Source organism: Bos grunniens, chromosome 5 (genome assembly GCF_055505025.1).
Source record: "Bos grunniens cultivar Pamir isolate PY7600 chromosome 5, Bosgru_T2T1.0, whole genome shotgun sequence".
Taxonomy (NCBI): domain Eukaryota; kingdom Metazoa; phylum Chordata; class Mammalia; order Artiodactyla; family Bovidae; genus Bos; species Bos grunniens.
In genome coordinates, this window is record NC_141169.1 from 104,553,536 (window position 1) to 104,580,968 (window position 27,433).

The 27,433-nt window shown below is 51.9% G+C and overlaps 2 protein-coding genes across 3 annotated transcripts in view; one reads left to right on the plus strand and one right to left on the minus strand.

Moving 5' to 3' along the window:
• The window catches only part of CLSTN3 (calsyntenin 3), a 29,797-nt gene extending 9,916 nt beyond the window's left edge, over window positions 1-19,881 (minus strand). Inside the window, exons 1-12 of the mRNA XM_086402131.1 lie at window positions 19,542-19,881; window positions 17,040-17,162; window positions 16,408-16,603; window positions 14,761-14,969; window positions 14,355-14,504; window positions 13,704-13,889; window positions 12,283-12,564; window positions 11,380-11,492; window positions 8,133-8,295; window positions 7,155-7,211; window positions 6,311-6,468; window positions 6,032-6,180 (exon numbers count right to left, since the gene is read on the minus strand). Of these exons, the coding sequence (XP_086258257.1) occupies window positions 6,032-6,180; window positions 6,311-6,468; window positions 7,155-7,211; window positions 8,133-8,295; window positions 11,380-11,492; window positions 12,283-12,564; window positions 13,704-13,889; window positions 14,355-14,504; window positions 14,761-14,969; window positions 16,408-16,603; window positions 17,040-17,162; window positions 19,542-19,881 (2,126 nt within the window). The remainder of the gene's footprint in view (window positions 1-6,031; window positions 6,181-6,310; window positions 6,469-7,154; window positions 7,212-8,132; window positions 8,296-11,379; window positions 11,493-12,282; window positions 12,565-13,703; window positions 13,890-14,354; window positions 14,505-14,760; window positions 14,970-16,407; window positions 16,604-17,039; window positions 17,163-19,541) is intronic.
• Window positions 19,882-19,998: 117 nt separating this feature from the next.
• On the plus strand, window positions 19,999-26,211 carry RBP5 (retinol binding protein 5). 2 transcript variants are annotated; one of them, XM_086402132.1, is made up of 5 exons: window positions 19,999-21,096; window positions 21,599-21,679; window positions 21,984-22,162; window positions 25,289-25,390; window positions 25,845-26,211. In XM_086402132.1, the coding sequence occupies exons 2-5, from the start codon at window positions 21,607-21,609 to the stop codon at window positions 25,896-25,898; spliced, it is 408 nt and encodes a 135-aa protein (XP_086258258.1). In that variant the 5' UTR covers window positions 19,999-21,096; window positions 21,599-21,606; the 3' UTR covers window positions 25,899-26,211. The 2 variants fall into 2 exon arrangements, with proteins under 2 accessions (XP_086258258.1, XP_086258259.1); XM_086402133.1 differs by having other exon boundaries at window positions 20,868-21,124.
• The last annotated feature ends 1,222 nt before the right edge of the window (window positions 26,212-27,433 follow it).

Genomic DNA, 27,433 nt, shown 5'->3' on the forward strand with positions numbered 1-27,433 from the left:
CCCGCAATGCAAGAGACCCCGGTTCAATTCCTAGGTCGGGAAGATCCACTGGAGAAAGGATAGGTTACCCACTCCAGTATTCTTGGGCTTCCCTTGTGACTCAGCTGGTAAAGAATCCGCCTGCAATGCGGGAGACCTGGGTTCGATCACTGGGTTGGGAAGATCCCCTGGAGAAGAGAAAGGCTACCCACTTCAGTATCCTGACCTGGAGAATTCCATGGACTGTGTAGTCCATTGGGCCACAAAGAGTCAGTTATATATCTAAAGAAAACAAGTATGAGTATATATGGGTATATACTAAAGATGAAATCACTATCTCAGAGCACTAGCTCCACCCTCATGTTCACCACAGCATTATTCACAGTTGCCCAGACACAGAGACCACCAGAGTGTCCATCCATAGATGAATGGATCAAGAAGATATGACATATATACAATGGAATACTATTCAGTCTGCCTTTTGTGATGATATGGAAGGGCCTTGAAGGTGTTATGCTAAGTGAAATAAGATAAAGACAAATACCATATATATAACTTATATGTGGAATCTATCACCTTCTTTTTTATATTTTTGGCCACACCAAGTCATGCAGGGATCCTGGTTCCTCAATATCCATGACCCCTGCAGTGGAAGCTCAGAGTCTTAACTACTGGACTGGTAGATATGTGTCAAAAAATATTCAACAACAAAGGTGGGGTGGGAGTGGGAAGTGTGTCAAAGGATGTCCACAAAACTATAATTCAAAAGATACATACACCCCTGTGTTATAGCAGCGCTATTCACAATAACCAAGATGTGGAAACAATCTGAATGTCCACTGACAGATGAATGAATAAATTAGAGGTGGTGCATATATACAACGGAATACTACTCAGTCATCAAAAAACAAAATGATGCCATTTGCAGCAACACAGATGCAACTAGAGAGTATCATACTAAGTGAAGTAAGTCAGAAAGAGAAAGACAAATACCATATGATATCACTTATATGTATGGGCTTCCCAGGCGGCACTAGTGGTAAAGAACCTGCCTGCCAATGCAGGAAATGTAAGAGACCTGGGTTTGACTCATGGGTTGGGAAGATTCCCTGGAGAAGGGAATGGGAACCCACTCCAGCATTTTTGCCTAGAGAATCCCATGGACAGAGGAGCCTGGAGGGCTATAGTCCATAGGGTCGCACAAAGTTGGACACAACTGAAGAGACTGAGCATGCACGCACGCACATCACTCATACGTGGAATCTAAAATATGACACAAATGAGCCCATCTATCAAACAGAAGCAGAATCGCAGACACAGAGAACAGACTGACGGTTGCCAAGGGAGAGGGGATGGGGCAAGGATGGAGTGGGAGGCTGGGGTTAGCAGATGTAAGCTTTTATATACACAATGGATAAACAAGGGCCTACCGAATAGCACAGAGAACTAGATTCAATATCCTATGATAAAGCATAGTGGAAAGGAATATTAAAAAGGTATGTGTATATACGTATAACTGAATTACGTTGCTGTACAGCAGAAACTAACACAACACCGTAAATCAACCACAATAAAAAAAAGAAAAAAAAAAAGGACATCCTCCTCCCAGGTGCATCTTCCACGCATTTCGTCCAGTACCAGAGAAACACTCTTCGGTAGGCAAGCTAATCTGACAATCTCAGACCGCATCCACCATCCCATGAAGCCTCTCTGACCTTGGTGCCAGACAAACCCTCCCAAGAAGACTAAGTCCTGACCAACCAACATCACAGCTGCCCCAGAACACACTCCCAGGATCTCCTCCAGCCAATCTGAGGGTTATCCCCAGAGCACTTGCTGCTTTGTGAAGCATTTTGCCCACATGCTTTCACTTAACCTTCTTTCACTGCTGTTGGAAGAAGCAGCAGAAGCCAAAGCTCCTGGGTCAAGCATCTTGGCTGCATAAGAAATATGCATCCCAATCCAGGCTTGAACCCATTCTTCTTATTCCAAGTACACGCCTTCCCACTAACCCACAGCCACCATGTGGAACCTGGGTTTGCACAAATCAAATTTATTTATAAAGAAGTGTCTCCTTGGAATTCCGAGGCGATCCAGTGGTTAGGACTTGGCACTTTCACAGCCATGGACCTGGGTTCAATCCCTGGTTGAGGAACTAAGATCCCACAAGCTGCATGGTGCAGCAAAAAAAAAAAAAGTGCCCCCTTGAACATGCAGTTTTCACAGGGGAGGTGGTAATTCCAAAGCAGGGCTTGTGGTCCACCTGCCTCAGCTAAGAGGAATTATTTTTCTAAAAGGATTGTCATTTGTGTTACTGAGTGCAGCTTGACTACTGGAGCCAACAGGGAGAAGGCATAATCTCAGCGGATACCATGAATGCAGAGCCCCTGAAGGGACCAAACCCACAACCTGCTGAGTTCTGTGCCCTAAGGAGCAGGGCCTGAGACAGTCTGCATAGTCCCAGAGAAACCCCAATCAAAGCCTCCTGGGAAATAAGTCCAGCTGACTCTGGAAGCACAGCCTCCAGCAGATATTCCCACTGTGATGGGTGATCCAAAAGAGGCCCAAAGGGGACCAGGGGGCTGGCCCTGGCGCTGATGATCTGGTCAAGAAATTAGAATTTCTACACAAACCTTCAAACAAGAGCCAACGTGGTCACCATCACATAAATGGAGCACACACAAAACCAAGAGCGTTCAAAGTGGGAGAGGTTATTCTGGCTAAGATGGGAGTAGGGTATTTGGTCAGGGAGAGTTAGAATACTGGAAAAAAGTAGCAAGTGACCCAGCCTTTGAAGGAGGTAGAAAGTTGACCCTAGAGTGGATGGTGAGGAGCACACAGAGGGGAGTAGAGGAACACGAAGCAGGAAAGGCTGGGACAGATGGTTCAGGGCTCCGAGTGCAATTTTTGTGAGCGGCAGGAGGGAACCACAGACGTCTTCTTCAGCAGGGAAGTGTGAGGATGGACATTTGGATTTCGGATCACTAACCTAGCCTTTGGGTGGGGACAGAACTGAAGTTAGAATACTAGACAGTCATTAGTTCGGAGGCTATCTCAAGAGGCCAGAGGAGTGGGCATGACAGCCTTCTGGAGCCATAACACAGACATGGGGAAAGAGGAAGCAGACACCAGACACGAGTGAAAGGGGTCTGGGTGACCGGATGACTGACAGGGCGTGGCGCATAAACACAGGGAGGGCTCCGAGGCAGGTCAGAGGCTGCAAGCCAGGGTGACTGCAAGGACAGAGACACCGCCACAGAGGCAGAGAATTCGGGGGCAGGGCTGGTTCAGGCACTGAAGTTCATTATTAAGCTTTAGCTCATTTGTTTGAGGTGTGGGCAGAACTTCCCAGACAGAGATTACAGCAAGCACGTAGAAATTCAAAAACTAGGGAGAGTGAACAGAGCTAGAGAAAAAGATGTGGTGCCCATCTGTTCAGTGGTCAATGCCATGAGGAGATGGGCTTTCCAAGAATTCCAGAAAGGTTAAAAAAAAAAAACCTTAGGGAAAATCTGCATTGACTGAACAGTTGCATGTGAAAGTGCTCAGTCATGTCTGACTCTGTGGATCCATGGACTGTAGCCCATCAGGCTCCTCTGTCCATGGGATTCTCCAGGCAAGAATACTGGAGTGGGTTGCCATGTCCTCTTTCAGGGAATCTTCCTGACCCAGGAATCGAACCCAGGTCTTCCACATTGCAGGCAGAGTCTTTACTGTCTGAGCCACTAGGGAAGCTCAAGAATACTGGAGTGGGTAGCCTATCCCTTCTCCAGGGAATCTGCCCCACCCAGGATGGAGCCAGGGTCGCAAGAGGATTCTTTACCAGCTGAGCAACCAGGGAAGCCCCTCAGTGAGGTGTTAGTGTAGCACTAACCACATGGAAACCCTGAAACGGAAAAATGAGACCTCCCTCCCTCTTAACCTCACAAAGGAAGAAGGCCCCTCCCTCTACTAAAGGAAGAGCTCAGGTTCCCAACCCTCAGATAAGTCTCTTCCCTGGGCAGGTGATAAGTCAGAGGAATCCAGACGAGCCAGTCAACAAAGAGGGCATCAACTCCCACCTTGTAGGGCTACCCCTTGCAAAGCTCCATCCTAAGCCAGAAGACAGAGCCCTCCCTCTGACATGGCCCCTAAGCCTATGAAAGAGATGAGATCAGTTCTTGGTCCCTGAGGGATGAAGCCCTTGGCACCTTGAGAGCCCTTTAACAGCTAGAGCTCTCACTGGAACCTGGCGGGGCCCATCCTGAGCGCTGATCGTTGTCCACGAGAACTCATCTGCCCATAGCCTTCAGCTCCACACCAGGACCATACCATGGACCAGTAGTCCAATTCCCCAAACCGGACCCCGTCTTCCACAGCTTTAACTGGGAGGCTTGACAACCATGCCCATCACTCTCCGGGGCTCAGAGCCTTCTCTCCAAACCCGTTCCTGCCAGGATAAGGGCAAGTCAGAGATGCTTCTCTTCAGACAGCTTTTGAACAAACGCAGAACAGTGGAGCGGAGAAGGCAATGGCACCCCACTCCAGTACTCTTGCCTGGAAAATCCCATGGACAGAGGAGCCTGGTGGGCTGCAGTCCATGGGTCGCGACTGAGCGACTTCACTTTCACTTTTCACTTTCATGCATTGGAGAAGGAAATGGCAACCCACTCCAGTGTTCTTGCCTGGAGAATCCCAGGGATGGGGCAGCCTGGTGGGCTGCCGTCTATGGGATCGCACAGAGTCGGACTCGACTGAAGCGACTTAGCAGCAGCAGCAGAACAGTGGAGAAGGGAACCCAGAAACCCTGACCCCTGCATTGCGTGATGCAGCCACTAGAGGGCAGTAGCTCTTAAAACTTCCCTACAAGCATAAAGGGTGAAAATGCCTTCAGGTAATAAGTGGTGAAAATGTCTTCAGGTAATAATCTTCCCCGGTAGTTCAGACTGTAAAGCGTCTGCCTACATTGTGGGAGACCCGGGTTCAATACCTGGGTGGGGAAGATCTCGTGGAGAAGGAAATGGCAACCCACTCCAGTATTCTTGCCTGGAAAATCCTATGGATGGAGGAACTTGGTAGGCTACAGTCCATGGGGTCACAAAGAGTCAGACATGACTGAGCACTTTCATTTTCATTAAGTGTGCAGAAAAGGCACTCTGCTGGCATTTGATCTGGACTCGTATCGTTTACTCTCACAATTCCATGAGTTAGATTCTACTGTATCTCTACTTGATGGTACTTTCTCGGTACTAAAAAAGCTAGTAAGTAAAAACTCTGTATCTATAACTCTAGTGTTTTCATGAGCCTAAATCAATCTGTATTCTTAAATAACTAATATACTTAAGGGCTTCCTTGGTGGGTCAGCGGTGAAGAATCGCCTGCCAATGCAGGAGACATGGGTTCAATCCTTGGGTTGGGAAGATCCCCTGGAGAAGGAAGTGGCAACCCACTCCAGTATTCTTGCCTGGAAAATCCCATGGACAGACGAACATGGCGGTTGAGTCCAGGGCGTTGCAAAGAAGTCAGACACGACTGAGCAATCAAACCACCACTCCTGGCGCCCAATCCAGGACCTTCCTCTGTCCCCTTTCAAATATCAGCACAGACGTATAGAGATTAAAACTCCTAAATGCTGGAAGTGTGCTTTGGTGGGAAGAGTATGTGTTAGCTGCTCTGTCATGTATGACTCTTCGTGACCCCATGGACTGTAGCCTGCCAGGCTCCTCTGTTCATGGGATTTTCCAGGCAAGAATACTGGAGTGAGTCACCAATTCCTACTCCAGGTGATTTTCCCGACCCAGGGATTGAATCCAGGTCTCCTGCATTGCAGGCAGATTCTTCACCATCTGAGCTAACAAGTGGAAAGAGTAATGAACTCATTGTTGAAAAATCTGAGTCTAGTCCACACTCTTCTTGCTGCATTGCTGTGTCAACTGGGAAGGTCAGTGTTCCATCCCTAAAACCAGAGGGGAGGGGATGCATTATGTGCCTAGCCGTCGGTGGCATCTAAGGCCAAGGAGTTCTGACACTGTCTGGCTCTGTTCTGTGACTTGCCCACCCACCAGACACTCACTTGACAGCAGTGGTGAGGCGCAGGGGCCTGACGCCAGGCGTGGCAAAGCGCAGAGTGTTCATGTAAGCCACATGCTGCAGGGCATGGTTGAAGGTCTCCACATCATCCCCCTCCAGGGTGAGCAGGGACTGCGAGGGGTTCACGTGGACCTGGGCCCCAGACACAGACAGGGCTGAGAGCAGGACGGAGAGGAAGGGAGCCGAGGGGGTGGGGTGGGGTGGGGCGGGGCGGGGGCAGGGAGCATGCCCGGAGGGAGGGGGCCAGAGGAAGGGGCGATACCTTCATGCCTTTGCCCAGGCTCTCGAAATCCCTATAGTCCAGCCCCTCCCGACATGCATAGAGGCACTCGATGACCTCACGGCTCTCCAGGCGGCCTGAGCGCACGCTGAAACCAGCCAGGTAGCCGTGGAAGTAGTGGTGGATCGGCAAGGGGTCTCCTAGGGCAGGAACACAGGGGTGGACGGGAGGTAAGAGGTGTCAGAGGGGAGGGCGGAGGAGGCCCCAGGTAGAAGAGGCTGAGAACAAGACAGAAAAAGAGCAGCAGGCTGGGGAAAGAAGACGGAAAGAAGCCAGATAGGGCTAAAAGAAGGATGGATGAGAGGCAAGTGAGGCTAAGGGAAGATGGGAGAGGGAGAAGACGAATAAAAACTGGGGCAGAGAGGGACGGAAGGCGAAAAATAGAAGCCACAGAATGAGAAAGGCTTCCAGGATAAAGAGAAGAAGGAAAGCAGGACCAAAGGGAGGAAAGAGACCCAAGGCGGAAGAGGAGAGTAAGCGAGGGGGTCTCCACGGTGCATGCGGGGGGCGCCGGCAGGGATGCGTGGGAGCTTCAGGGATGCCCAGCTCTCCCGGCCGCGTGGCCGTCTCCTGCTCCCTGTGCTCTGCCACGCGGAAAGCCAGCACGGGAAACCTGGATGTCACTCTGTGGACAGAAGAGGACACCGGCTCCCAGCCGGCTCCATCCGGCTGCACTCTCTCCGCCTGGCCACGCCGCTCGGAGGCTGTAACCCCGGTGGCGCGCGAGGCGGTGAAGCGCAAGGCCGGGTAGGACCGCGCGGACGCGGAGCCCAGAGCGCCAGGCTGAGACGCGAGCTCGGCGGCCTCGGGTCTCACACGGAAGTACCTGCTGTGGCGTCCGTACTGTTGTCACCTCCCTTTTCCTTCTCTTTGTTCTTCTCCTCTGGGGGAGAAAGAGTGCCAGTGAGCCCAAGGAGGCGGGGCCAGACTGACAGGGAGGCTGGGGAGGTCTTCCTCGGGCTGCCCCTGGCCATGTAGGACTTGAACCTCTAACTGAGTCCCAACCCTTCTTTTGTCTTGTCTGAGGTTATCTCGGGCCTCTGTTGTAGACAAAACCCAAATATGCTGCTGAGGAAATACAAGGGCTCTGGTACCCCCCCCACACACACACATACACCATACAAACCACATGCATTACATACATACATACACCACACACACAAACATACCACATACACACACTGCATACACACCACTTAGACACACCATATACACAAACGTACCACATACTACATACAGACACACCACACACACACTACATTCACACCACACACACACTATACACACAAACCATATGCACTACATACATACACACACTACATGTACACAAACACCACACACACACCGCATACACACACACACACACACACACACACACACAAACACCACACACACACCGCATACACACACACACACACACACACACACACACATACACCATCCCAGAAGGAAAAAATGAAAGAAACAGCTTAAAAGTTGGAAGGTTGCTGACTCTCTGCAGGGTTCCTCCTCCAGCAGAGGAACAGGCTGTGAAATTATGACGGGGACGGATCATAGTATGAATCGGCTGCAGGTACAGAAAGTGAGATGCTGGTGATGGCCGAGTCAGAGGGGATGACTAGTCCAGCAGGCAGGAGACCAGAGGGGCGGTGGTCTCCTCCAGAGAGCTTTCCCAACCTCCCTGCCCCACTTCAGGGAGACAAGGTCATAAGGTCAAGCTGCCCTTGCTCCTCCACCAACCACTGGGCCCCTCTACCATGAGCGCCTCCGTGGAGAAGCTTGGGGTTGAGGCAGGGGGACTTACCAGCCCAGCAGGCCCCAATCATGAGCGCAGGCTCCCTTCGAGGCGGGTGGATGAGACCATTGTCGTGGATGAGGGCGGGGTCGAAGGAGATGCCATCTGCATAGAGTGTGACCGTGGGGAACTCGAGATTCAAAGCATAGTGGTGCCACTCGTCATCGCAGACCTGGGAACGGGGAAGGGCAGGAAGCCCTCGGTTACTGCATCCCCAGGAAGGAGCCCCAGGCACTGCCCCATCCCCTGGGGGGCAGGAGACAGTCCTTCATATTCCCTGGTCTATCAACAGGGCTTGCAGTGAATTGCTGCAGACCCAGCTCAAGGAATCCTTGCCCAGAATGGACCAGGCTCAACCTCATACCTAAACTACCTAAAATTCCACTCTTTCTCTAAACCTTTAACTCCATCAACATTCCTAAGAGGAGCACCACAGTGTCCTTTGGCAGGTGCTGCCCATCCCGAGTCCAGCAGAACTAAAAGCTATGGGTTTCTGTGCAGTTTTCTTCAGTCTCCATGTCCACACATCATTCCCATCCTGTCTTTCTTTTTTTTTTCCTTTATAGACTATTTTTTATGTAGATCATTTTTAAACTCTGTATTGAATTTATTACAGCATTGTTTCTGTTTTATGTTTTGGTTTTTTGGCCCCAAGGCATGTGGGATGTTAGCTTCTCCACCAGGGATGGAACCTGCACCCTCTGTGCTGGAAGGCAAAGTCTTAACCACTCGGCCACCAGGGAAGTCCTCCCAACCTTTTTCGTGTGTACTGTTGCAACACCCTCACCTGAGCACTTACACTCAGTTCTCTCTGATATCCTCCTCTCATAGTTCCCAAAGGGATTGCCTTCCTTTTTCCAACATTTAAATCACTACCAAATTTAATGTTGTCAAACAGTATTCACTAACAAGTCATTATTCTTGAAAAGATTGGATTCTCCTCACTTCACAAATGTTCCCAAATATAAATGACAATTATAGAAAAATCACAGCTAATTGCAAATTAAATACATTACATGTAACCAATCTTTTCAGATGCATAATTAGAAAAATTATTAATATTTTTGCAACAGAAATTTATCTTTAATTGAGAAATACATCCCAAATTTGGTGGAGCAACACCTTCAAAATTTAGAACTCTTTTTTTTAATATGGAGAATAGTTGGTTTACAATGTTGCATTCGTTTCAGGTGGTGATGTTGCTATTTAGTCGCTAAGTCATGTCCAACTCTTTTGCAGACCCATGGACTACAGCCCTTCAGTCTTCTCTGTCCATGGGATTTTCCAGGCAGGAATAATGTAGAGGGTTGCCATTTCCTTCTCCAGGGGTTCTTCCCCACCCAGGGATTGGACCCACGTCTCCTGCACTGGCAGGCAGGCTCCTTATCACTGAGCCACCAGGGAAGCCCCAGTTTCAGGTGTACAGCAAAGTAAAGTAGTTATACATATACAAAAGGATCCTCTTAACATGTGAGTCTGATCAGGCACATCCCAGCTATAAATCTTTCAAAAGACTTCCCATCTCTCATAGCACAAAATCCAAACGACTTTTGCTAACAAAGTCCACCGTACACCTGATCACTGCCCAACTCACCAGCCTCAAATCCGGTGTCTGCCCTTTTCACTGTGCTCTAACTGCCTGGCCCTCTTCTCATGCTTGAAACATGCTGAACACTTTTCTGCCTCAGGACCTTTGCATCTGCTCTTCCCTCTACCTGGACTCTTCAGGATGAGCTTACATTTCGCTTCCATCAGGCCTTCCCTGAACGTCCAGTCTGAGATGACTTCCCCTCTCCTTGCCTCCTATTCTCTACCTCGGGTCCTTGCTTCTTCTTTCAGAGCATTAGCACAATTTATCATTTTTATTATGTCTGAAAAGTAAAAGTGTTAGTTGCTCAGTCATGTCTGACTCTTTACGACCCCATGGACTGTAGCCCACCAGGCTTCCCAGTTCATAGAGTTTTCCAGGCCAGAATACTGGAGTGGGTAGCCATTCCCTTCTCCAAGGGGTCTTCCCAACCTAGGGATTGAATCTGGGTCTCCTGCGTTGCAGGTGGATTCTAAACCATCTAAGCCACCAGGGAAGCTCTTACTACATGTCTTCTTACTTTTAAAAATCTATCTCCCCAACTAAAATGTAAGCTCAATGAAGGCAGAGATTTCATTCCATCTTAGATCGCATTGTATCTCCATAACCTAGCAGAATGGCAAGGTACTTGTATTTTCTAAATCTTTGTTAAATAAATAAGGATAAATAAAATAAAAATAGGAAGAGGAATGTTACCAATATTAGCAATGCGGGGGAAAGATCAAGAAGAAGCAGATGGCAGACTATCTCTTTAAAAGAGTGCCACAGAAAACAGAAGCTTTTGTAGGTAGCCCTCAATTATTGAGTTTGTGGGTTTTCATTCCCGTTTCTCTCTCTTCCACTTCCTGCCTTTTTTCAGCCATTTGCTTACTCAGCCACTCCACCAGGGCTTACAAGAAAAACAGAAGGAGATGGAAACTCGATTAGTCCCTATGGTCCCTGTGGTCAGCTTGGAGATGAATAAAGAAGAGGCTGCAACTGTTAGCTCAGAAGATTTTTCTTTTTTTGCTCATTTTATTTATCCCTCATAATCATGAATAATAGTGAGAATTTATATACATATATGTGTTCAATCGCTCAGTCGTGTCTACTCTTTGCGACCCCAAGGACTGTAGCCTGCCAGGCTCCTCTGCCCATGGAATTTTCCAGGCAAGAATATCAGAATGTGTAGCTGTTCCCTTCTCCAGAGGATCTTCCCAAACCAGGGATCACAGGTCTCCTGCATTGCATGCAGATTCTTTACCATCTGAGCCACCAGGGAAGCCCAAAACCCAATCTGTGTACCCTAGGTTACTTATTTCCTTGATTACAACATGCTAACTGCTTGAGAGTTTGGAATCCACACTACTAAGTTTCCAGATAAGAAAGAGATGAAATAAAACAAGCGAGATGGATGGTTGGTTGGTTTGGTGCTAGTAGTAATTTGTTCCTTATGTGCTTTTAACCCAGGAGTGCTTTCTGCAGGAGACAAGCCTTAGGAAAAGAGAACCAGAGAATGGAGCCGGGGCTGAGAGCAGGGGGATGTAAGAATAGTCAGGAACTGAAAGTGGAGATTGAAAAAAGGGGCACAGGGCAATCCAGAAAATGCCCGGCCCTGCCCTAGGACCTCCTCCCCTGAAAGCAAGTTACACCCACCCAGCTTTCCCAGGAGCCTGGCTCCAGCCTCACCTGCTCCAGCTTCCAGAGGAATTTGACTGGCCGGGCACTCTCAAGCAGAGGCCAGTAGAGGAAGGCAATTCTGCAGCCGTGGACAGTCAGTGAGTAGTGAGAGAAGCCGTCCTCTGGGGGCAGAGGATGGGGACAGGAGTCAAACACAGCACTGGAGGCAAGAACAGATTCAAAGTGCCAGAAGGGAGGGCTCCCTGGATTCTCTTTATTCCTTCAGGTTCTCTCTGTCTCTCTCTAATTCTTCAGGATCTGTCACTCTCTCTCCAGCTCTCTCTGAGACTCGCACACATACACACAGAGTCCAATGTTGGGCTTTTCTCAGGCACTCTGATTGGCTGAGGGGAGACAGTGACCAGCCTGTCCCTACCCAGATCTTTACTGTTCCTTTGGTTAATACAAACTTCATGGGTACTGATCCTTTTCAGATCAAGAGAAATGAGCTCTGAGAAGAGGCAGAAATGAAAGAGTAAGTCAAGGCCGAGCCCCCCTGAGAGGGACATCCCCCTGCCATAGAAGGAAGGGGGTCCTGGAGGCTGGAGCTCATGAGCCCTTATAGGAGGAGGCCAGGGTGGTGGTGGAAGGGAAAGAATGAAGAACAGCATTACTCAGGCTCTTCCATTCTGATAGGGGGCTCTATAGGGAGCAGACTGGGGGGCAGTCTACTACACAGGGGATGTAAAGCGATTGGGCAGCTACAAATGAGAAGGGCGGTGAGCAGTCCTATCGCGCAGAGAGCAGTAGGATCTCAGCTCGTCATACTGGGACTGTGAAACGAGCACTGCTATCTTACGTACGAAGAGAGAGAGAAATGACCCACCCACAGCCACCAACTGGACAGTGACAGAGGCCAGACACGAAGCCAGTCCTCCCCATGCTCAGACGGGCGCCCCGAGGAAGGCTCACCGTTCTGGACAGTGTTACACACGATGGTTTCCTCTTCCTTCTTGCCCTTGTTGGGAGTGACACCGTGCTTCATCCAGAAGGACAGGGTAAAGTGGTCACTGAGGCTGTCCGGGAGCCCGGAGCCCAGCCCCGCAGCGCCCCCCAGGGGCACCTGCACTGCCTGGGTGCCGTTGAACCAGTAGATGAGGCTGCTGTCCTGGCTGTAGTGCACCGAGAGGCCCGCCGTCCAGTTGGCATTGGGGCCAGGCATGGGCAGTAGATCCACCTCCCCGGGGGCCGCGCCTGCAGGAGCCCCAGAAGCACAGGTGTCGGAGCCGAGAGGCAGCAGATGGGGGACGGGATGCGGGCAGGAAAAGACCCCCTACAGCTACTTCCACCACCTCCTCTGGCGTCTCAGACGAGAAAGGAAGGGCTAGGAATAGCTCTCCAGTGACCTCAGCTCCTCCAGCTCTTCATCGCTCCCTGCCATTGTTCCGTATTATATCTGGTTATTTTCTTGGGCCATAATCATGCATCTTTGCCAACCACATGTTTATGTGCTCTTTGAGCCACAAGAGACAACCACACGCCACAACCCCCATAGATATAGACGTCTCTGTGTGCTATGCTAAGTCGCTTCAGTCGTATCCAACTCTTTGCAACCCCATGGACTGCAGCCCACCAGGCTCCTCTGTCCATGGGGTTCTCCAGGCAAGAATACTGAAGTGGGTTGCCGTGCCCTCCTCCAGGGGATCTTCCCCACCCAGGGATCAAACATGAGTCTCTTTTATGTCTCCTGCATTGGCAGGTGGGCTCTTTACCACTAGCGCTCCCTGGGAAGCTCTGATATGTATACATCTATGGACGGGCTTCCCTAATAGCTCAGTTGAAAAAGAATCCGCCTGCAATGCAGGAGACCCCAGTTTCATTTCTGGGTCAGGAAGATCCACTGGAGAAGGGATCGGCTACCCACTCCAGTATTCTTGGGCTTCCCTTGTGGCTCAGCTGGTAAAGAATCTGCCTGCCATGCAGGAGACCTGGGTTTGATCCCTGGGTTGGGAAGATCCCTGGAGAAGGGAAAGGTTACCCACTCCAGTATTCTGGCCTGGGAAATTCCATGGACTATAAAGTCCATAGGGTCGCAAAGAGTTGGACACAACTGAGCAACTTTCACTCCACTTATGGATGGGCAAAGGAAGATGTAAAACAGATTCTTCTTGTTTTTGGTGGCACGGCATGGCTTACAAGATCTTAGTTCCCAAACCAGGGATTGAACCTGTGCCCTCTGCAATGAAAAGCATGTAGTTGTAACCACTGCACTGCTAGGGAAGTCCCACGACAGATTCCTAAGAGAGGTAGAGGAGGGTCAGGAAAAGGCTGGGGAATGGGCAATCGGCACAGGCAGGGAGGATGGGGGGAGGGCCACAGGGGATCACACCCACCGCAGAGTTTCCGAAGTGCACGCTCTGAGTAGTTGTCACGGTCACAGCCCTTGGCCACATGGCTGGTCTGCAGCTCTATGGTGGCCTGAATGTTCCAGAGAGGTTCATCACAGGTCTCCAGGCGGATACCAGGGAACAGAGCCAAGCTCCCGGCGCCTGGTGCATATTCAATCCTTTTGTTCCAGCCTGCAGGGGTGAGAGGGAGCAGGCAGTGGAGCAGAGCCGGTTAAGGCAGCCCCTCCTACCCATTCTGCTGATGGTCTTGGGTTCCTATGAAAATGGCCAGCCAGGGGAGACAGCTACAAGTCTGCCCCCCAAATGTTGTCGTTCAGTTGCTTAGTCGTGTCCACGCCCATGGACTGTAGCACACCAGGCTTCCCTGTCCTTCACCATCCCCCGGAGTTTGCCCAAGTTCATATCCATTGAATCGATGATGCCACCTAACCATCTTATCCTCTATCATCCCCTCCTCCTCCTGCCCTCAATCTTTCCCAGCATCAGGGCCTTTTCTAATAAGTCAACTCTTCGCATCAGGTGGCCCCCCATATATCCCTCCCGAGCTCCTAGCCTGGCCCCTGTGGTTGTCAGAAGGGAGGAAGAGGGAAACCAAGGTGAAGGATGGATCATGGGCCCCAAAGCATAGCTCCTCACCTTGCCAGCTGGGTTTACAGGTGGGCTTCACCTGGATCTCCACCTCAGCATCGTCCGCCGCCCGCTTCTTCCCGCAGTCATAAGCCGTCACTGTGAACTTGTAGAGCTTCTCACCACTGTACTGTAGCTTCTCCGTGTTCTCAATGTTCCCTGGGGTAGGGGACAGAGAGGATCAGGGGCACTAGAGGAGGTCCGGGGGAGGACTCAGGAGCTAACTTTAGGGCAGGTGAATTAGGCAGCAGGAAGCAGGCAGGAAAGAATCTGGGGAAAGAAGTTCCATGTCTGGGAAGCAGGATGAGAAATGAGGAGGTGAGGGGCAGAACAAGTGGAGGGCGCAGCCCCGGAGCATCACGAAGGATGTGGGCGCCCAGGGCTGAGCAGCTGGGGTGGCAGGGGCTGGACTCACCGTCATTGTCGATGAGGAAGGGGGTATTGGGTGTGAGGATCTCGTAATAGCAGATCTGGCTGTACTGGGGGGAGCAGTCGCCATCAATGGCCTCCACCCGAAGGATGCGGTCATACAGCTTCCCCTCGGTCACTGCCGCGCGATACAGCCGCTCCACAAACACCGGGGCAAACTCGTTCACGTCGTTGACCCGCACATGTACGGTGGCCCTGAGGGTGCCAGAGCAAAAAGAGAAGAAGGAAGGGTCAGCCACAGATGGGAGTCCACACCAGAAGCCAAGGAGATGGAACCAGTGTGACCCAGAGCCTGGTCACGTTCATCCGTCCCCCATTCAGGGGTACCAGGTACCACAAAGGGAGAGGAACCTCAGGAGAAAGGGTGACTGATGTACAGGGTGAAAATGACCCTGGGGGCCATCAGTGGCTGGTTTTGATGACTTCTGTACAGAATATTAAAGGATAGGATGGCAAGATGCATAAGACAGGATTCTGAATCCGGCAGGTTGTTTTTTCATGAAATCAGGTCCAATCAAGGCAGATGCAGAGTAAAAGCCAAAATAAAACCAACCATATTCAGGGAATTGGCTTCCCCAGTGGCTAAGCGGTAAAAAATTTGCCTGCAATGCAGGAGAAGCAGGAGACACAGATTCGATCCCTAGGCCTGAAAGATCCCCTGGAGAAGGGCATGGCAACCCACTCCAGTATTCTTGCCTGGAGAACCCCATGGACAGAGGAGCCTGGGGGGCTACAGTCCATAAGGTCGCAGAGTCGGACACAACTGAGCAACTGAGCACACACACATATTCAGGGAAGTGGTTTTGTACCAAAGTCTCAAGTCATCTGATGTGTGCAGTGAGCTGTGGCCACTCCCCACTCCGGCCCCCATGGGGCAAGCAGAGGAGCTGGGGCTGGGGCTAAACCCTTCATGCTGAGCCTTGCCCCCAGCCCAGATCCAGGCACCCAAAGCCCAGAGGCAAAGGTCCTATCTCCAAATGGGAAATTGAGTCATCACGTAAAGCAGTTTATATCCAGCGCCTCACAGTGGCCCGGGAGACCAGACCGCCCACCTTCCCACCATTCTCAAGTGAGAAGTGAGCTGGGAGCAGACAGAGGTAGGAGTCCCGAGTCCCAGCCTCCTTCCTGCCCACTCTCACCCACTGCTGTGCACATGCATAGTGCACATTCTGTGTGTGAGTGTGGTACACACAGTGCCGGGCAGTGGGAAGGAATCCGGGTGTGTACTGAAGTGCCATCCTCCTCCTCGCTCTCTTAGCATCCTGTCTCTGTGTATTGGATCCTCTCCCAACTGGCAGGCACTGCGGTGCCTGCTTTTGACACAAACCATCTCCTTTCATCTTCACAGTGACCTGAAGAAGCAGGCATCATCATTGCTCCATTTTACAGACAAGCGAAAGCAAATCCAGAAAGACTAAGAAGCTGTCCACGGTCAAAAGAGACAGAGCCCAGACTGGTCCCACTGAGCTTCACCACATGCTCCTATCCCCCTTGGCTGAAGGCTCCTAAACCTCATGAACAGAGAGGGGAGGGGATAGATCGTCAAGATGGTGAGGACAGAGGGAAGTGAGGGACCTGGCCGTGGTGGGGGGACCTGCAGCAGAGGGCAAGGGCAGGGGCAGGGCATCCTCACTTGTGGGACTTCTTGGTGTTGGCCCCATCCGGGCCCTCGCCGCAGTCGTAGGCCTGGATGGTGAAGGTGTGCTCCTTCTGGGCCTCGCAGTCCACCGGCTCCTTGGCCCGGATCAGCCCTTCTCCTGTTGCTTTGTCCAGGATCACGGCCTCAAAGGGCACCCCGGACCCATGGAGCCGGAAGCCACAGATCTCACCTGGCCAGGGGCGGGGGGGACAAGGATGAGGTTCCTGCTCCACTTCCAGGGTCTCCTTCCATCACTCGCCAACCTCCCCCCAGGCCCCTACTTCACCTCTCCTCCCAGACCCAGTCCTTTTTCTTGCACATGGAAAAGCATTAATTATCGAACATTCACTCCAACCCCAGGTTCCCTGAGCACAACCTCTGAGCCACCAGCTCTGAGAGCTGGCAAAATCTGGGTGTGTTAACACCTGCCTGCCCACATCCTCCGCTGACTCACTTTACTGTGCCACTGCTCTTCACCATCGCCGGGTTCCCTCCTGGAGCCTCCGTCTTCCACTTTGCCCAAGTACTGCTCTCCCTCCCAGGACCTCCCCCCTCCTCCCTTGCCCCTGCCCTCCCGCCCACTTCTCTCTGTCCCACCCACCCTGCCCTGCCCCAGCCCCACTTACCTGCATAGCGCAAGGGAGCATCCTTGTCCAAGGCAAAGAGCGGTGGGTTCAGCAGGACCGTGTTGTCATTCTCCATGACGATGCCTTGGTATTCTGCCTCAATCCATGGCTTGTGCTTGTTGGCTGACCCCACCCCCAGGGAGAGCAGAGGAAGCACCTGTGAGCTGGCCCTCCATGGCCACACAACCCTTGTTGACCTAGACAGCACACTCCAGGCTCACCACCCTCTTCAGCCCCTGCAGAAGCACCCGCAGCGGGAAGGGCGGAGGGCAAGAAATCAGCCATGAAAGGAGTCAGAGGTCACTGGATAGACAGTTTCCATGGCAACAGCCTGCCCTGTGGGGAGGAAGAGGTCCTGCCATCTCCCCTGGGAAAGCTGGTCAGAGGATAGAGACTTTTCTTAGGCATTTCAAGTGCTGGAGTGTGGCTGTTGGGCCTCCAGGGAGCAGCAATGGGCCATTAGAGGGCCCTGGGAAAGGGAAGGGATAGATTAAGGGCAGAGTGGAGATTAGGAAAAGAAGACTAGATGTTTCCTGAGGTCCTGGTTGTTGATCCTCTCCACCACGACCACCACCCCATTTTGGTCCTGTTCCCTTCTTTTCCTGGCTAAGCCCCATCCTAAGGCCATTCTCCCAGAGGAGAGGAAAGAGGAGAGAAGGGAGAAGGGAGATATATAGGACAGAGGGAGGGGGACAGAGAGGGGCAGGGATGGAGCAGAGGAATCAATGCCAAACGATGGGGCCCAGCGAGCTGGCATCCTCAGGGATTATCGAACTGGCCTAGAAACTCGACAAATCCCCTCCCTGCTTCTCGCCCTCACACCCAAAAGAACACACTCATAATCATAACCAGCTGACTCCTATGTCCCCCAGAAGGCCACCAAACCCCACACGCCCTGAACCCCCTTCTTATAGAGTCACGGCTGAGTCCTAATTCTCACCTATCCCACCCCTATTCCCTTCAACCACCAGCCAATCCACGACAGGAGTGCAACCCACTCAGCCTCCATGTCTCCTCAACCACTACCAGACTCAACTCAATCCCGTCTCCTCCCAGGACCAAGTGCCCACTCACCACTGAGGGGCTCTGGGGAAGGCTCAGTGGGCTCCAGCCCCCTCTACTTCACCCCCAACCGCAACTTCCACTGCCTGCTCTATCGAATCCCATCAAGCCAAAGCACCAAGCTCCCAAAGCACATTCACAAGGGCCCATCATTGAGACCTGAAGACTTATCATCAGAGAGAAACTGAATCACCCAAAGGACACTCATCCCCAGCTTGTCATGGTAAGCGAGAAATCCTGAGTTCCATTCTTTCCTCCAGTGACACCCCCAAAGCCTTCTGGTATCTGGTATGCCTGTCCCTTCCTCGCTGAGGACCACCACAACCCCCTTCCCTAGGGGCAGAGGAGAAAGCCACAGATGGTGCCTAGAAGGCAGCACAGGATGTGTTGGGAAGCTAAGAAGCCCAGCTGAGGTCAGAGACTGAGCTGAAGATGGAGAGGCTTCACACAGCTCACCACCACTCCTCACCCTGCACCCTCGCCCTGTGTCTTCCCACTTCCTTCCTCTTGACCCCTGACTCTCTCCTTGTGTCCATCTCCTCTCACTGACTCCTGGACTCCCTACCTCCTCCCTCCTGAGCTCTTCCCCTCGCCCTCTCCTCACCTGTTCTTCCTGATTTCTCTCCCTCTCCTTTGCCTCCACCTTGACCCTGGTCCATCCCCTGCTCATCTCCTCCAACGCTTCACCTCCCTTCTCCTTCTCCCTTCCCCTTTCCCCACTCTTTAGCACCCCCCCCCACACACACACACCCACCTCTGCCCTTTCCTGCTGTCTTCACCTACCTAAACCCTTGGCCCTCACCCCCTCCCTCTCTCCTGGCCCCTCTAACAGCCTCACCCAGCTAAATTTATCAGCCGTCTGCCAGAGAGGGCAGCTCTGGTAACCCTCAGCCCAGCCCTGTATGCAGGCGGAAGGGGATGGATGCAGAGGAACACGCCAACACATACGTGCTCCGAATTGCTGAACTGTGGGAACAGTTCCTCCCCGGGATGAGATGGAGAGGGATCAGATGGATGTGGCCACACACCCTCAGCGCCGGCACACCCCGTGAAACGGGGACCCGCCCAGAGAGGTCCATCACCCCCCTCAGGAACAGGTCCTTCTGAGACCCGAGATCGCTCCAGCAGGGAGCAATGGGGGGGGGGGGGGCGGGGAGGGGAAGATACAGACCCCAGGATGGGAATGGGGACCAACCTGGGAGCAAGAGAAGCACATGGGTAGAGACGGACCAGAGAGGAGGGACCAGAGAGAGGTTCTGGAGATGCCAGCGAGAAGAGAAGGGGACAGGTCTGAGAAAATGGATGGGAAGGGGGATGGTGCGAAGAACCACCTGTCGTGTCCCAGGGAGCCTTAAAGGGCGCCTGCCCGCCTCGACCCCCACATCGCGGGGCCTGAGACCTCCTCCTTCTGTGCCCCCACCCCCCTACCACCACACTCACCTTTGTTACAGGAGCTGGAGGGGAGCAGGGAGGCCAGCAAGAGGGGAAACAGCAAGGGGGTCATGGCGTGGTGTAGGCAGGGCAGGGCCCCGATTGCTCGCCCCCAGAGCCTGGAGCCCTGCTTGTTCCACCTTGGGCAAGGGATGCAGGGGCTCTCCGAAGAGGGGAGGGGAGAGGGCAGAGAGCAGGGCAGAGATGGAAAGGAGCCTGCCGCCCACCCTAGTCCATAGGGCAGACCCGGGCAGACCCCAACCTGGGCGGCTGGGCAGGGGGGAACCGGCAGTGGCTGCTGCTCCTTCCTTCTGGAGCCGGGCGTCCTCACTCTCTCTCTCTCTCTCATTCCCACCCCATCCCCTCTACTGCAGGATGACGTCAGCACGGCCAGGCGAGGATTGATGGGGCTGCTGGCCAATCGGGTGGCTGGGGGGGCCAGGTGCTGCAGGGCGGGAGGGAGCCAATGGGACTGGGGAGCAGGGGCGGGAGGACGTGTTAGGGCTTTTTCCCCTGACTGCAATTTGGGGGAGCAAGGGAACTGCGGGGGCTGGGGAGGAAGCTGGAAAGCCGTAGAGGAGGTGGGGGAAAAGAGGGACAGGGAGAGGATCGCGCAGCTAGAAGCCCGGGGGTGGGAAGAGGAGACGTCAAACGGAGATCTGAAGGAGGCGAGGAGGGACAAGTATCCACGTCACCCCACCACCACCACCACCACCACCAACTCTGCATTAACCTCTTTTCACAGCCCATTCCATCAGCAGGACCCTGCTGGGTGCCTCCTGAGAACCGCCAAGTAAAACCCACAACCTGAGCCCCAGAGATGCTAGCCTTTCAGGTCCCAGCCCCGAGTCTCTGAGGAAGCCAGGGGGTGGTCAGCAAGTCGGTGGACCGAGCTCTGGGACCCGAGGAAAAGCGAGATGTCTGTGCCCCACCTCCCCCACTCACCCCCAGGCACCTGTCGGGACAGTTCACCACCAGGTGGAATTTTTTCCTGCTGTCTACCCTGTCTGCCTCCCTCTCCCCAAATTTCTCATCTTAAACCATGTTGACCCAAACCAGCCTAGTTGGTTCAGAAGCCAGAAAAGTTGGTAGGTCTGAGAAGCAGAGAAGAGTGCGGTGTAGTGTGGTGGGGAGGGGGGAGGGTAAGGCTAGAGCACACCACCTCCGCCTCCAAGGGAACACATCTGGGAAGCATGGACTGTGCAATGAGGGTAGCTGATGGTGCCATCCACGACTCCAGAGGGAGAGGGGAAATCCCTGGGTCCCAAGCCAAAGAGTGTAGAGTTCTCCAGAACAGCCAGCCAAACTCCTCCCTCACCTTCTGCTCCAGACTTTGAACTCAGCAACTCAGACAGCCCCCTCTGCAGTTTTTCTGCTTCCCTCCTCACGGTCCTGCAGGACAGGGTCCTGAGCTCCAGCGTCGGGACCCCAGCTCAGCAGAGCTGTGTGACGAAGCTGTGGGGGCCAGCGCTGGAGGATTTTCTTCACTAGGGCTCCTGGCAAGCTGGCTGTCTGCACTTCTTTCCCCACCTCTTCTTCCCCTTCATACCTTTTGGAATCCTTGGTGAGACATTGTTAGAACTTATCCTTGGGTAAGTCCGAAAGGTCCCTCCCCGCCATCCAGTAAGGTCGGCTCCCTCCCCGGGGCGTCTGCCCCCGGGGTCCTCCGGACCAAGCCTTCCACACTTGGGCTGGAAGCCAGAACTGACCTTCGGAAAGGCTCAAGTGTTGCCTGACTGACAGCCCCCAGTCCTGGTCCAGGTTCCTTCCTCAGGAAAAGCCGAGGTCAAGCACAGCCTTGCCAAGTCCCCTGCCCATCTCTGGGGCTGTGGACACCAGCCTCACGCTCATCGTGGGGGAAGAGGGGAGGAAGTCTGGCAGGAGCTCTTACTGCAGCAGGGCCCCCAGCGCTATAAAAACCCTGGTAGCTAGGACCTTACACAGGCTGCCTCAATGTGTGCAGAGCCTGGCTGGGAGACTCCCAGCCCCACCTGTCAGACAACACCCACTTCATCCTCCCCCAGTCTCTTACATTCTCCTGAAATCTTGACTTCCACCTTGCCCAGCCTGGACCATGCCTCCCAACCTCACCGGCTACTACCGCTTTGTCTCGCAGAAGAACTTGGAGGACTACCTGCAAGCTCTGAGTAATGTCCTCGCCCCTCTCAACCCTCTCACTCCCCTCCTCCCCTCCCCCTTCCTGCCTCCAATCCATTGAGGAGGGGGTGATGCTGGGGTCTGGACATTATAGACAGGCAGGGGGTAGGGGGTGCTGGCACCTGCCTTGGGTCCCTTTACTAGCCAGGGACATTGCTAGGAGGGAGTAAATCCACAGTCCTAGACCCAGGCAAGGGGATGCTCCCAGCCCTAGGCTGCTGATGTGGGTGGGGAAGCCCCTGGCCCGCTAAAAGGACCCTCACTCAGACCCTTGCTCAGAGACGGTCCCCACAGATGTCAACATGGCTCTGCGGAAGATCGCCCTGCTGCTCAAGCCGGACAAGGAGATTGACCAGCGGGGCAACCACATGACAGTGAAAACCCTCAGCACCTTCCGGAACTACGTTCTGGAATTCGAGGTGGGAGTGGAATTTGAGGAGGACCTGAGGACCGTGGATGGACGCAAATGCCAGGTGTCTTTTCTCAGGCCTGTGGGAAGGGGCTGTGGATGGGCATGGGGGCTCTCAACAACTGGGGGTGAAATAAAATGACCTGTCGCAGCAAGAGGAAACGATGACCACAGCAGCCTGCCCTGGGATGTCACCCACCCATCCCTGACTCTTTCCAGCGTCTCCTCTGCCCACTCTGAGCACCAGCCAAAAGGGCAACAGGAACAGGTGACCCTCAGGCCAATGAGCAAGCCTGTGCTCACCCTCTAGCCTGTGACCCTGTGGACACCACAGTCCCTTCTCTCAACCTCTGTAACTCCGCTCCTAGGCTGTCCTTTCTGCTTCTTTCGTGTTCCTTTTGACCTCCTCTGCAGACCCTCGTTCCCCTATTAATCCCTTAAACTGAGATTTTCCCCTAGTATCTTTTTTTAAAATTAGAGGATAATTACTTTACAATATTGTGATGTTTTTTGCCATACATCAACATGAATCGACATTAGGTAAACATATGTTTCCTCCCTCTTAAGCCCCTTTCCCACCTCCCTCACCATCCCACCCCTTTAGATTGTCACAGAGCACTTGCTTTGGGTTCCCTTCATCACACATCAAACTCCCACTGGCTATCTATTTTACTTATGGCAATGTATATATTTCAATGCTATTCTCTCAAATCATCCTACCATCTCCTTCCCCCACTGTGTCCAAAATCTCTGTGTCTCCTTTGCTGCCTTGCAAGTAGGATCATCAGTACTATCTTTCTAGGTTCTCTATATATGCATTAACATGCGATATTTGTGTTTCTCTTTCTGACTTACTTGACTCTGTATAACAAGTTCTAGGTTCATCCACCTCATTAGAACTGACTCAAATGTGTTCCTTTTTATAGCGGAGTCATATCCCATTGTGTATATGTACCACAACTTCCTTATCCATTCATCTGTTGATGGCCATCTACGTTTCTTCTATTTCCTAGCTATTGCAAATAGTGCTGCAATCCCCTAGTATCTTGTCTTGACTTTCTCCCTCTTGTCTGTGTACTATCCATGGGCTAAAGCATATACACCCATGTGTTCAATGAAATCTACAAACTGCTCTAGACACAAACTCTCCAGTCAGAGGTGCCACCTGAGCTCCATGGCCAAGTTTCAACTGCCTGCAAAATGTTTCCATCTGGATGCCCCAAGGTCAAAGCCCAAGTCATTATCTTCCTACACAGACCTCTTCCTGCCTTTATATTTACTGTCTCCATCAATGGCAACAACCAGCAGGAATAAAGCCTGGGAGTCACAGTTTTTGCCTTATGTTCCCTTACCTCTGTGTTCCCAACAAATGAGTGTATACACACACACACACACACACACACACACACACACACATGCATGCACATGTGGACCACATGTAATTAGTCAAGAAGCCTTTATAACTGTTCTGTGCTGTCCAATATGGCAGCTACTAACCATATAAAGATATTTGAAATGTAACTGGTCCAAATTTGACATGTGCTATCGGTATGAAATACACACTGGATTTTTAAGATAATACCAAACAAGAGTATAAGACACATCAGAAATTGTATATTGATTGCATGCTGAAATATTATATTTTAGGTTTAAAAATATATATAATATATTACATGTAATAAAATTATAATATTTTAGGTTGAATAAAATATAATACTAAAATTAATTTCACCTGTTTCTTTTTGCTTTTCTAATGTGGCTACTAGAAATTTTTAAAATTATATATGTGGCTAGCATTTAGGTCTCACTACATTTCTATTGAGAATCAGTTGTTTACACGGCTGTCATCTGTTTCTTCCTAGCTTTTCTAACACCACCTTATTTCAGGCCCTCATTTCTCATCTGGTGCCCCAAATTGGTTCCCATTCTTGACTCTCCTCTAATCCACTCTGCCTATCATAACCACAGTACTTTTAAAATGTAAAAGTGACCATGTCACTCCCTAACTTAAACCCTTTCAGACAACCTGCTATGTTCCAGGTAAGGTTCACATGCTCCACGTAGCATCCAAGGGCCTCCCCACAAAAACACTAGGTTAGAGCCCCCTCACAACTATCTACTCGTCTTCCTTACCTCTGTTTCTTTACTTGCTAGAAAGTTCCCATTATCTCCAATCTAATTAACTCCCTTCCTTGAAGACTCAGCTCTTCCCTCTCTGCTCCCATCACCAACAGTCTTGTTGGCATCACAGATATAATACCTACTGACCTCTCCTCTAACCGATCAAGATTCTGAGCTCCTTGGAAATTCCCAGGTGGTCCAGTGGTTAGGACTCCAAGCTTTCACTGCTGAGGGCCTGGGTTCCATCCCTTCTTGGGGAACTAAGATCCTACAAGCCATGGCAAAAAAAAACACACATAAGATTCTGAACTCCTGGTTTGGGTAGGGCCTATCCTATTGGGGTTTCCCAGGTGGCACTAGTGATAAAGAATCCACCTGCCAAAGCAGGAGACACAAGAGACGGGGTTTCGATCCATGGGTTGGGAAGATCCCCTGGAGGAGAACATGGCAACCCATTCCAGTAGTCATGCCCGAAAAGTCCCATGGACAGAGGAGCCTGGCGGGCTACAGCCCATGGGGTCACAAAGAATCAGACATGACTGAGCAACTAAGCACACACATAGACTATTGGGGGTCCAAATAACGCTGCTTGGAATGCCTAGCTCTGGTCCACTCAGCTCTGATTTGGGGAGTTGACCCTTCATTCTCAAGGACATTGCAGCTGCCCTTGAGACTGAGAAAGAGGAGAAAAGAGATTCCCTGGTTGTCTCCCAACCAATCTCCCTTCTTTCCCAAAGTCTCCTCCAGGTCAGCCAGAAGTATCAGAGGACAAATTCTCCATTCTTCATCACTGAACCCCCAGTTTCATCTCCCCCAACCCCGAGATTATCCTGCTTCATCCCCCTCTACCCAAATGGGCACTGTCACACAGTGTGGGGCCCCTTCCAGTGGCCTTTAGGAGTGGGAGGGGAGGGGAGTTTTGCTGAGTCACTCAGAAGGAAGGGGCTGGAGCAAGACAGCGTCTGCTATGATGCAGGGCGTGGGGGCAGCCCAGCAGAGTAAGGCGATGCATTTGGGGTACCCTACAACACCCCCCCCCAGTCTTCCTTTATTCCTGCTTTCTCCATAGACCATAGTCACCTGGGAAGAGGAGCAGCTGGTTTGTGTGCAGAAAGGAGAGGTCCCTAACCGGGGCTGGCGACTCTGGCTGGAGGAAGAGATGTTATATCAGGTGAGAGGGGTGGGGACTGGGAGAGGAGATGCATGAGGGTGTGTCTGGGAGGGGGGCCTCCAGCTAGGACCCATTCCCTTGCCCAAATCAAGTAAGTCTACTACTCCAGCCCGCTCCCTGCCAAAGAAGGCAAGGAAGGAAGGAACATGGGAGCCCTGGGAAGAGTGGAAAGGGGAAGAAGTCAAGTGGCCATGGTGGGCCCTGGCTGCAGGTCCGATGCGTGTCCATAAATCATGACCGGAGACATGGAGACTTAGCCACTTCAGCTCCCTGACCAGATCCCTTCCTTCCTCTGGGATGGAAAGTTGAGGGTTTGGAAAAAGGTTACAGTTCCCCATATATCACACACTCCAGCTGATGTATCCTGAAGGATTCAGTGGAGGTCAAGAAACTGAGAAAGGGGAGTGGCTGGTAAGAATCTTCTCTGTCCTTATTATTCCTACTCTGCCCCCAGGAAGTGACGGCCCGGGATGCAGTGTGCCAGTGTGTCTTCAGGAAGGTCAAATAGCCGGAGAGGAGCTGAGGGCCCCCCTCCCCTCCTGGACCACAAGAGTCCCCAGATTCCTCTTTCCTGTGTCCCCTTCAAGCCCAGATGGTCCCAGGTCAGCAGTCCCTGTCCCAGGCCACTCACCCTGCTTCTGCGTCCCCCTCCCCCGCCCCATGTTAATCTATAACTTGCAGCCCCCGGGCCAAAGTCCTTTCCTTCTCACATTCCACTGCCCGAAAGTGACCTCATATCGAGCTCAAGGTCTGCCTCCTGGATGAGAGAAACACACAAAGGGAAAGAGCCTTTGAGAATAACGGACTTCCACTCTCTTTCATTCATTTGGCCTCTTATTTTCCATCTAAGAAAGCACTCAGCTTCATGCACTGGAGCATTAGTGGAAACTCCATCCTGGTGGAGCTTTTGAGAAAGAGTGACTGGACTCTCAAGAATCTAAGCAGGAGCTATTGGGGCTCTTGTCCAGTTCCTTGTCCTTCTTCTTGAGAAATTCCCTGGGCTGAATAGAACCAGGCCCAAGGCATGGCCCCAGCCACACAGAGTTCAACAGACATGTTGACTGACACCTAATGAGCCTTGCCAATCATATGCTTGCATCCTACATGTTGGGGAGGAGGAATGGGTCAGGGTGAGACCTTTATCTGGTGCCAGGGGAGGCGGAAAGTTTCTAAATAGTGAGCTGGTCTCCACGTCTGCTTTGGGAAGGACAGGCAACAAGAGGGTCAAAAAGGACTGAAAAGGAAAACAGATGAAGGTGTCCACTTAAAAATAGTCACTGAAAGTTCAGAGTTATGTTTTATTTGGTGAGAATTCTTAAGACTTCAGACCCAAAAGACAGCATCTTAGGTGACCCTGAGAACTGTTGGGTGTGGGGGTTGTCAGTCAGGTTATGTAGAAGTTTTGCAACAAGGGGCAGGTAGTCTGAACATCAAAAGATTATTGTTAATTAAGGAAAACCAGATATCTCAAGTTAAGGAATTTAGCCCTTTTCTATGTATGGGAAGATGCAAGAGCCTGGGCTTACTGAAAGCATTCCTTTCATATGCAGCTCAGCTATCTGGGGGCAGCATCCTGCAATTTGATTTGATTCGATTTGATTTTCACATCCTTAGTTCCTCAATTGATGGACTGTAAGGAGTGACTGCAGCCTGACAGCTGCTGGATTGCAGGCATTGTTCTTCCTGGGTGCCCTCTGGGCTCAGAAATTCACTTTTGGAGGGCCAGACTCGATGTTGGCCATGACATCCTTGTTTAATGATATGGCTGGGTTTCCCAGGTGGCACAGTAGTAAAGAATCCACCTGCCAAAGCAGGAGCTGCAGGAGACCCAGGTTCAATCCCTGGGTCAGGAAGACCCCCTGGAGATAAGAATGGCAACCCACCCCAGTATTCTTGCCTGGAGAATCCCATGGACAGAGGAGCCTGGTGGGCTGCAGTCCATGGGGTGGCAAAGAGTCGGACACAACTGAGCAGGCATGCACTACGATTCTCAGAGGGTTCAAGGCCAAGGACTTGAAAGATGAAGGACATGAAGGTGTGAAG

What these genes read in the sequence shown, in the direction of transcription:
- RBP5 (XM_086402132.1), top strand. Translation starts at nt 21,607, where the DNA reads ATGCCTCCCAACCTCACCGGCTACTACCGCTTTGTCTCGCAGAAGAAC. An exon ending in TGGATGGACGCAAATGCCAG is followed by an intron (nt 22,163 to 25,288) that starts GTGTCTTTTCTC and finishes CTTTCTCCATAG; the next exon opens with ACCATAGTCACCTGGGAAGA. An exon ending in AGGAAGAGATGTTATATCAG is followed by an intron (nt 25,391 to 25,844) that starts GTGAGAGGGGTG and finishes CTCTGCCCCCAG; the next exon opens with GAAGTGACGGCCCGGGATGC.